At 40.9% G+C, this 10809-nt stretch overlaps 1 protein-coding gene across 9 annotated transcripts in view; it reads left to right on the top strand.

Annotated features, from left to right (window-relative positions):
- cabin1 (calcineurin binding protein 1) overlaps nucleotides 1-10429 on the top strand; it is a 40891-nt gene extending 30462 nt beyond the window's left edge. For 7 of the 9 annotated variants that reach the window (XM_032517283.1, XM_032517288.1, XM_032517284.1 and 4 more), the window contains 5 exons: nucleotides 754-828; nucleotides 4447-4708; nucleotides 7743-7901; nucleotides 8071-8273; nucleotides 8382-10429. In XM_032517283.1, the coding sequence (XP_032373174.1) occupies nucleotides 754-828; nucleotides 4447-4708; nucleotides 7743-7901; nucleotides 8071-8273; nucleotides 8382-8525 (843 nt within the window). In that variant the 3' untranslated portion in view covers nucleotides 8526-10429. The remainder of the gene's footprint in view (nucleotides 1-753; nucleotides 829-4446; nucleotides 4709-7742; nucleotides 7902-8070; nucleotides 8274-8381) is intronic. The other 2 variants (XM_032517285.1, XM_032517291.1) reach the window with 1 other exon arrangement.
- The last annotated feature ends 380 nt before the right edge of the window (nucleotides 10430-10809 follow it).

Raw genomic sequence — 10809 nt, forward strand, 5'->3', positions numbered from 1 at the left:
CCTTTCCCTTGCTTGTCTTGACTCAATTAAAGGCCAAAAATGCCCAAAACAATAATACAGTATGTCCTGCCATATTATGTGAAAGGTTTTATTGATGTCTCATTCTAAAGCTAATAGTGAAGTTATGTGATAAGTCATCGCTGGCAACTGTATGTGGTTTGACAAGGAAGGTTTGCATTGAGCTAGATGAATTGAAAGCAGAGGGCTGTACTTTGTGATCCACTGAAACTTGACTCAGTCCATTTACGTATTAGCATCATTTAAAAACTAGAATGAGACTACTGTAAAATCCCTTCCTTTGGGGTCCCTGAACCGCTGCATCCAACAGGTTGCTGGAGGGAACATAACAGCTGTGTGATCAAGATTACTGCCGCGTGTACAACGTTGGGCTGTAGCTAAGCTTGCTAACTCCCACACATCCACTTGCTGTACAGGACCTTCATGTGAGCCTTTTCTTTGCTCTGATCAGAAGCAGAAGACATCCTACTTGCTTTGATACAGAATCAGAAGAATATGTTGGTTTGGCTTTAGTGTGGAGATATAGTGAGTAATTAACATGGTGTGTACAGAGCTCACCTCGGAAATGTATGATGAATTTGCAGTATACACTCACTGTTTAAGTGTTGCATCAGCTTTTACTGAAGATAAAAAAAGATGTGCGAAAAGATTTGACACTGTGCATAATAACCATAAGCATATAAAAATGTTTTTCTCTTTTCTAATGTCCTTGTTCTGCCTTTTCTCCTGTCTCAGGTTGATGAGGATGTAGCCCTGGACCAAGCTGTGAAGTTCTGCCAGATACAGTTGGCCACTTCTTCCCAAAGACAGGTAAAACACTTCAACTCTGCATGCTCATCTGACGTCCTTCTGCTGCCTTGTCGGCCTTGTACATTGTAGCTCATACTATAGTTCACGTTTAAATAGATAGCTAAATGTACTTTCTAGCTATCCTTGTTTCATTCAAGTTGATGCCAAATACTTGTCTTTTCCCCTACGCGTAATGGAATAGGTCTTACATGGTAAAACTTTGAAGATTTAAGGCTTTACCTGAGACAATTTTATGATGCAGAAGCATTTTATTGTCACTGTTTTCCATAACCTTTTTAAACGAATAGCAAAAGAAAATATCCACAGCTCTGTTTTTCATTGTAGCAGGTAAAGGTTTAACCAAGCAGATAATATCGGGAAAAGCCGTGACCATCATGGCACCTCACTGACATACTCAAGATTAAAGTCTGGTCTCCAGCATGGTAAACTTGTGTGAAAAATATCTGAGTTGTCCTGATGAGGCACAGCCCACCCAGCTGCCAATCCAAGGTTGAATGCAAATTTTACTTCTCTGCTGTTTAGCTTATAATAGCAAGTTTAAGAATAGATTTTTGTCGTTTTGTAATTTGTAGCATCTGTAGTAAGATGTGCTGAACATGAATAACTTTAGGCTTTAGCCTGCCAATGTTAAATATAGTCCAAAGCGTGGTGTGAATGTCCCTTCAGCCTCACTCCGTAGGTAAACTTGTCATTGGTTTCAACTGAGCATTGGAATGCATGTTGCTTATCTGCACCGGTAATGTGCATATGATTTTAAAAGACAAAATAACAGAATAATCTAAATACATAAATATGTGTGTCTAATTGTAGTAACTCTAATTGGTTCAGTTGTTGCAAAACCAACTATTAGCTCAGCTTTGTCTTCAGTACTCATATTCTTCATTGAATTATAAGCTGCTTGGCCTCATCCTGTGTCGGTGACTTCCCCTTCCTCATATCCCTCCTCCTGCCCACACAGTCTCTCTGCCCACATCCTGTTGTCACGGTGATGTTCCCCAAACCTCAGGCTCATGAGAAGTAGCTGTGGGCATATAAATCTCTGTTCTCCTAGTTCACTGATCAAATCATCTTATTTTCTGCATGAATCTTTTTGTTGCCTTTGTTAGTTTTGTCTGTTACATTCGTCTGTCTCATTTTCATGCATAAACGCACGACACAGAGATGATGGTGCAGATGAGGCACAGAGCTGGAATTAGAATCTTTATTTACAGAAACAGCTGTGTGTGCACTTTTGAAAACAGTTTTCAGTTTACTTGTAAACACCTTGATGCACTTCATGTCCGCACCAAATACTAAATGGTTGTGTTTGATTTTACTGCAAAACAAATTGTAATTGACTTCCATGCAATTATGCTTGACCTTAAAGTCTAATATAATTTAGAAACAATTGCTTTCTGGGTCACCTAAACATTTTAAACAGAAATAATTGAAAGAAAAGGTCTTCAGTGGAAATGGTTTAATAGCAACATACCAACTTCAAACTCATCAAACACTGTTTAATTAGAAAACTTGTTTTTATTTCATTATAACCCTTTGTTGTTAAATTGGTGACTAATAGTAAAATCTTATGTGGAGTCTTAACCAGACACGTCCCAGTCTTCTGACAACTGTCGGCTCAATGTGATTGCTGGGATAATTGTCAGGTAAACGTGAAGACTTGTTAGATGTTATGATAATTAGCCTGCTTGTGTGTGTTCTGGTTTTTCCCTTGATGCTGAAAAGATGCTTCTGCGTACTAGCTTTTTCTGCAGTCTGATCTAACTGCTGTTTATGGGCAATTATTGTGCCACCAGCTCCTGCCGTGTTTTTCTTTTTTTTTCTTCTTTTTTTTTGGATTGCGCTTGTATGTAGTGGGAAATGTAAGTAGGCACCTTGAGGTTCTCCGCTTGAGGGCATGAAACATTCTTGCCTTCTTCTTACAGATTACACACGTCCCTTCAAGCCCCCACAAGTGCAGAGCGAGATCTGCTCACATAGTGCTCAGCCAGAAAATTGGACATGTTGCGCTCTGTGTATTGTTTGCTCCACCTTAGTTCAGTGCCATATCAGGAGGAAAGCATGACAAGGCCCTTTGTTACTGTCACTTAATTAACGCCTGGTATATTTTCATAATCTTGAGATGGAACAGCTCTTTGAGGGACTAGGAGGGTGCTTTATTAAAACACTGCAGTCTCTTCTTCTGTGTATCAGCAGGCCTGGAAGGATGTTGAGGTGTTACTCATCAAACAATATGGACATTTTCTTCACAATGGAGCTGTGGACCCAAAACGTCCCATTTTGGAAGGCAATTTAATTGAAATGTTCGCTTGGCCGGTCTTTCAATTGTGTTGGAAAGATGACCAAACCTGAACATGGCTGCTCTAATCTGATTTAAAGCCCCAACTCGATAATTACACAGAACCCTCTTTAAATTCACATTGTGGGTCCTTGGTCTGGCTGCCAGCAGCCCACTCTCAGCACCACACAGCAAACACTTGAGGAACATACAGGCTGGCTGCATGCCATGTATGTGCTGCAATTCTCTCAGGTACAGTGTTTTTGGAATACACACATGGTCCAGCTGACTTGCTGTTGTCTTTGTTGGCAATGTTTAATTCATGAGAGCTGAATCATCAAAGTGGGCTGTGGAGCTGCTGCATGCTGGAAGCTGCTCTGTGTTGAGCTAAAGGATCTGTCCAAGCTTTCGGAAGGCTACCTTCTGTTTGTTTGGTTTTTGCCTCTGCTCTGCTGTGTGAATCCCATTGGGAGCTCCATTATATACAGCTGTGATTCAGAGCACACTTTGACTTAAACTCCCAGCCGAGAGCCTGAGAAAAATGGTATGAGAGCTCTTGTTATTGCCAAATTATCTTGAGCTAGTATGCCTTATCTGTCAAAACCTGCTTGTCATGACAGTAGTGTAGTACTGAACATGGCCTCATGGCTTTTGAAATCTTGATAAAACTGAAAAACATTTTATAATCAGATGTACCCCTCTGACATAAAAGCACTCTCTGTGGTAAATCTGAAGTCCAATTCACATGCTGGCACTATTACGGCAGTACAATTCCACTACATACAATTATTTCTTCAGCTAGTTAAATATTGATACAGCTCATACAGTACGTTAGACTGAAGAGCTGGTTTTACAGGTGGAGAAATTGTATTTTTCATCCAACTTTTCATCCATTTTAAATTGTAATCTAGAGAAGGTGTGTTCTTTGCTCCTCGGTGTTGCCATGACAGCGGCTGTGGGAGCAGGGCGGCTGTTGTCACAGGTTGTTTGTGCAGCTCTTGTGTTTGTAAGTGGTCCTCAAAAGAACACACAGGAAAGTGGCTCAGAGGGATGTAGCGTGGTGTAGAGATGAGATCCCAACACTGAATCCAGCACACAAAGTAAGCCTCTAAAACCCTGGGGGACGACATTGCAACTCTGTAAATGATTTCATTACTGCTAATGTGTCAGAGCCTAGACTGATATTGCTGATGTGTTGTGGTACCGACTGTGGCTCACTCTGTTTCTTTGGCTCTGAGTCTCTAGCCAGATTCTGTCTCCAGGGAGGATGCACAGTTCTCAGAGGAGAGTTAACGCTGCAGAGGGATCCCACCTCCTCACGACCACTGTTCTTCTGTCTCCAGCAGTCTGCAGGCGATGCCCCGACTACACCCAAGTACAGCAAGGAGCACCGAGACCTCTTCTTCCCTGCCTCTCTGCCGACTCCTGTCCTCCTCAGCCACGGTGCCTGCCACCCGCTGTCCAGCCCGGAGGGTCAGGCCAAAGTGGTGTACGAGCCGTTGAGCAAGTTGTCCAGACCTCAAGCTTCGGGCTTCCACGATCAAGCACAGCACCGGAGAGCAGCTAGCCTCCCTGCTGCAGCCATGGCCTTCCTACCACACACAGGTACAGTGGCCTCCACTCCAACACATGTACAGTGGCTTCCATACGTTTACACACCCATGCTAAAGTTGATTAAATAGAGGAATAAAAAACATCTTTTGGAAATTGATCTTAATGCCTTAATTAAAAAATAGGAAAATCCATCCTTTTAAGGACACCAATTTTCTTTGTGAATGAATAATGTACTGTAAATAAATAAATGTTCTTCCTTAAAATGCAGGGGCATGAAAATAGACACCTTATGTTAAATTCCCATAGAAGCAGACATATTTCTTTTTTTAAAGGCCAGTTATTTCATGTATCTAGAATACTATGCATCCTGATAAAGTTCTCTTGGGTTTTGGAATTAAAATAGCCCCACATCATCACATACCCTTCACCATACCTAGAGATTGGCACGGGGAACTTTCCTTAAGATCATCTCTCAATGCAAATCAAACCAGCTACTAAGCTAACTGAAATAAAACCATGCCAATCTCTATGAATGGTGAAGGGTATGTGATGATGTGGGGGGGCTTATTTTAATTCCAAAGGCCAAGGGAACTTTATTGGAGGCATAGTATCCTGGATCCATGAAATAACTGGCCTTTAAAAATAATAAATAATTTAAGGAAGAACATTTATACAATACATTATTCATTTACAAAGAAAATTTGTCTTCTTAAAAGGTTGGATTTTCCTTCTTTTGTTTAAAAATTAGGACATTAAGATCAATTTTTCTTTTTTTTATTCCTCTTTTTAATCAACTTTAGCATGGGTGTGTAAACTCTCTAAAGCTTGGAAGAATTCAGAGATAAAATGCTCTTTTGGTTGAAAGTGATAATAATGTTGGTGTAGTGTAAAACTACTGTTGAGGTGAAGCTTTGCAGTTTGTAAAGATCCTTAAGTGCTTTAGTCTATTTGGCCAGCAGGGGGTGCCTGTGGCCTTCCACAGATCTGTTACATAACACCACACTCTGCTCTCCTTATATTTTGCCTTTTGGGTTTTGTCAACACAAGAGTTTTAGGAATCATGGTCCTCCAGATTGTGACTCTTTTTCTGAGCTTCGGGGGGTTTTGGCAGAATAATTTGCTGTGCCTCATCATGAATATTCTGGCTTGCTGTTTCAACAAAGATGCAATTCTTGGACCCAGTGCCTTCAGTCTGAATCTCCTGATAAAAAAAGAAAATGCTAATTCGACCTATGAGCTTGAATCTTCAATTTGTATTATTTGGTAGTGTATGTTTCTTTATAGATATTAGATCTAGTTCTTATTTAGAATGTTTTGACAATCATTAGATTATTGTATGAGGCCAGTTGAGCCACTAGGGGACAGTATTTAGAGACTGAAGACAATCATGTTGTTGTTGAGGCAGATTTATTTATTTCTGTCAGATAAATGCTCAGTCAGTAGAGCTTTTGCCTTTGTCTCTCTTACAATTGGGCTCTCCGTTTTTTTGCTCATTTTCAGCTACTAATAGTCATGGGCTTTCCACCACAACCTTTGTAACCTTATTTGAACCTCTTTGATATCTAGACGTCTTGCAGGTAACCAACTTGACAGTTTTTGCATTTAAGATGCGTTAGCCTAAAGGCTCTGACACACCAACCCAATTATCGGCCGTCGGACAATCTGGCGAGGTTGGTGACTCGAGTCTGTTCGGTGTGTTCAGTGCCGTCGTCTGTCGGAAGAGCCGTCGGCATCCATTTTGGCCGATTTGACTTGTTGAATTGGCCAATGGGCAGTCAGACTCCATGACTAATCTGATTGATGGAGAACTAGCCCTTGAATAGCAAAACCATGCAGGAGGATATCGGCGCTCATCCATTCAGCGACTAATGACAACAACAATCCTTCTTTGACTACTACTTGAACACTCTCTGATGAAAACCATGACTGACGACCGCATGCTCTGTGTTTACTCGGTCTAGAGAGAGATGGTCTGGCATTTCCGGTTTAAATTTTTTGGGCGACAATACAGATTAGCGCTGTCTGCACGCGTAAAACATATGCTCAAATTGGCGTTGCTTCGATGTGTTCTGAGGCACTTTTTTGAGAGACAGGAGCCGAATTGATCAGTCCGACTGTCTTTTCTGCTGACGGTCGGCCGTCGGGTGGGTGTGTCAAAGCCTTAAGGAATGTTATATTACGTGGACTTTACTTTAAATCTACTCTAAATCAAGCAAAAAACATTAATTTAATGACAACCAGCTATGGGTGCTGTACTAGAATGATCAGTCTGTTGTTTATAAAAAATAGTATTTTTTTAATTTTTTAAGATTATCTTTGGGCAGTTGTAGGCCTTTATTGCCAGGGCAGCTGAAGAAATGAAAGGGGGGAGTGAGGGGGAATGATATGCAGCAAAGGGTCGCAGGTCGGAGTCGAACCCAAGCCCGCTCCATGAAGAGCCCGCTCCACCAACTGAGCTAACCCAGCCGCCCATGCACAGTATTTTTGTGTGGATCAATTAAGATTTCCTCAAGTTAATACAGTTGGATAACCTTTTGAAGCAGTTGCATACGTAATAAATACAGGTGTATTTGCACACACACACACGTTAGCATTAAGTAACCTTGCAGCACTGTGTATTATATAATGGTTTCCTGGGCAACGTAAGTGGAGAAGCCCGAGGGAGTATTATATAATTTTTGTTTTCATTTGTCTCGGTCTGAGCTACAGGAGGTAATTTCCAGTTAGTTGACATATACTCATCTCAGAGTATATCTTATATCTTCATTAGCTGTCTAATGAAGGAAAAATTGTTTTCAATTAATTGTCTGCCAATAAATGTTGACATGGACATGCTATTGTTGAATTTCTACATCAGGATACTGTCATCTTTACTCACTATGTCTTAGTAACTGACAATCCTTGATTAGTGGTTGTGTCTTATGTCACCGCATCTCCTGCCATTAACTTTGTTGGCAAGGGATCTGATTAGATCATTGATTAGGTGTTTTTGTGAAGCATTACAAATATTGTAAAATTGCCTAATTCTGTTGGGGGCCCAATGCTGATGGTATAGCTTCAACATGTGTATTGTTTGTGCCCACAGAGGAGCGGGAGGAGCACTCGGAGGGACTTTCGTACCGACAGCAGGAGTCACACCTTTGTCATCAGATGAAACTTGCCACTGTTTCCCAGGGGCAAGAGTCCGCAGCAGGCTGGTTCCAGGAGGAAATGGCCACATGTAGCACCGCACAACCTTGCCCAGGTCAGAACCTTTAAATAAAAGTGTGATGGAAACAAAAGGCCACAGAAGGAGACACAGGTTGAGTTGATGATATTCCAATATAAACAATACCTAGCAAGACTTTCAGTTACTTCATGTGCCTTGAAGATGTTCTAATATTTAGAAATGTCCTCTTATTTGTCTCTCTTAGACCAGCAGCAGTATGCCAGCGATGAGCAGTCAAAGCTTCCAGACCCCAGTCGAATCCGCTCCCGCGTCCCAGCCAACATGCCAAAGCTTTTCATTCCTTCCACCGTTACCAAGTTTCCGCCAGAAATCACAGTAACACCTCCAACACCCACACTTCTCTCCCCTAAAGGCAGCATCTCAGAGGAAACCAAACAAAGACTTAAGGTATGCAGTTTAATTCTACATATGTGTTTTTAGGCGAGTGTACATAACCGTACATTCAGGTGTTTAAACCACACTCAACAGTGACCCCTTCTCTCTGCTCCTGTACAGAACGTCATCCTGTCATCTCAGTCTGCAGCCACAGTCAAAAAGGACACCCTGAGCCAGCCGGCGCTGGAGGTGCAGGAGACATCCAGCCAGGAGTCGTCTCTAGAGAGCGAGTCGGATGAGGAAGACGATTACATGGACGTCTGAGCCTCTCTCAAGGCTGTGTGTGTGTGTGTGTGTGTGTGTGTGTGTGTGTGTGTGTGTGTGTGTGTGGGTGTGGTGTGTGTTTGTGTGTGTGTGTGTGTGTGTGTGTGTGTGTGTGTGTGTGCACTGCAGCTGCTGTCTACGTTGATGCTATTGCTCCCTCATGTGCATTATAGGAAAACCTCCCAAACTTGTCATGTCGCCGTGTTGCTCTGCTTGTCAGCAGCGATGGAGTAAAGGGCAGACGATGATGGCTTTAGTCTCACATCATCTATAATGTGCCATTTATGCATATCACACATTAACGAGCTCTCCTGCACCCCAACGTTCACTGGATCTGGCAAGAAGGCCTTTCTGCCTTCAAAGCCAACCAGTCCTGCGTTTATGCATTTTATTTATTTTTTTATGTTCTGTTCTAACTGTATCTCCTAACTGCAGCTTAACCTTTGTCTGAGAACTTGCCAATCTGAGGTGCCTCGGACTGGACTGATGCTCAGGAGCATGTGCCTGCTGTCCATCACTTTGATCACTTACTTTGGCATGAGAATTTCATCTCCAAGATACATTGCATTGGTACGTCGTCTATTTAATCAACACAAGGGTGAAATAAAGACAATCGGCTGCATTCGAGGTTCTCGAGGTCTGTGTAACTAAAGGGCCACAGCCTCACAACCTGTAGCAGAAATGTTTACACTAACGTTTGGGATGTTTTTCAGTTAGCACTTAGCTTTGTGCTATTATTTTGTAATATTTTGTTCTATGCGTATATTTTTCTTTTCTTTGGTGTGCATTTGTAGCTAAGAGGAACAGTTCTTACTAGGAAGTCGTCATGTCACCAGCACTGATCTGAATGAAATGGAAAGGGGTTTCAGTTATTATGAATTAACTTTTGTACATATCACAATCCAAATATCTTTCCAATGTTTTTGGCCTTTAATGGGTTCAGTATTAAGCTGGAGAAGCGTGTGCTTGTGTGAGAGTGTAAACATTAAGGTTCAATTTCAGTCAACCCAGGAAGCGAGTCACGGCCAGGAGAATCGCTCGCTCCTGATTTCAGTGGAATTGAAATGCACGCAGAAGAAGACTTGCTAATGATGCCTTTGCATTAAAAACCATTTTGGTAAATGTGTCATAATAAGACAACAGAATGTTTTTTACAGATTGTTTTCTATAAAAAAGAAAGATGTTTACTGATTGTTTCTTGAGAGCTGTCCAAAGTTTTTTGGAAAAGGACACAAATGAATAATTGTAAACTATCACACAAAAAAAGTTTGTATTTTATTTCATTGTTTTTGTTTATTTCTTTGGTGTAACATATTTTTCTATTGTTCTTGTGGGAATGTACCATGACTAAAAGAGTGACCGGGTTGAGATCCCCCCCCACCTCTCTCTATTCTGTCTGGACTGAATGCGTTATAGATGTTGAACCAAAAATATATTTGAGAAACACAATATTTGTTCTGTGTGCTGCTTAATATCCAGATCTGTATAGAATGTTATCAACATGGGTCCTTGCTTCCAATGAGACGATGGTTTCATTTGTTGTCTGTATGAACTTAACTGTCAGCACAGCTCAGCCCTCCTGGGCTTCTGAGAAAAACAGTTAGGTAGCACCATCTGGGACTGCTGTAACAATGGTTTATTATAAGACATATGGATACATAATGTGTACTGATGCTTAAAATCAACATTCTCAACATTTATCTATAGAGCAAAACTACCAGCGTCCTGCAACATGTACAGTATAACTACTTAAACACAGTTGCCTGACAACAGACTGACGTTCTTTCATTGTTAAGATGCTAACGTGATGTTATATGTATGATGTTGTATGGAACTGGACAAAATGAATAAGCAAAGACTAAATATTGTTATGAACACATTAAAAACCTAATGGGGTAACCTAATGATGTACTTCACATGTGGTTGAAACAAAGTTATCTTCCAGTTTGACTACTTTTTCATAATTCACAAACATGTAAATCAAAACAAAAATGGCAACCGAAAATTACAGCTTTTTGAACCAGAAAAATAGAATTGTACTCATAATTTTACAGGAGCATTTCCCTTTTGGTTCACTGCTGTAATTCTTTAGCGGATAATACTCCTGTATCTAGATAAAGTATATATGCAACCTAATTTAATTTGCTTTTTTTTAACCAATTAAACAGTTTTTTTTAAGAGGGTGCCACAAAAGTACATAAAGGGGCAAGGACGAGTGCACTACAAAAGAGTGAACGAAACTTCCTGTCAAAGAACAATGTTTTTGTCAAAATGACCAGGCTAA

The sequence above is a fragment of the Etheostoma spectabile genome, chromosome 5 (assembly GCF_008692095.1).
Source record: "Etheostoma spectabile isolate EspeVRDwgs_2016 chromosome 5, UIUC_Espe_1.0, whole genome shotgun sequence".
Taxonomy (NCBI): Eukaryota; Metazoa; Chordata; class Actinopteri; order Perciformes; family Percidae; genus Etheostoma; species Etheostoma spectabile.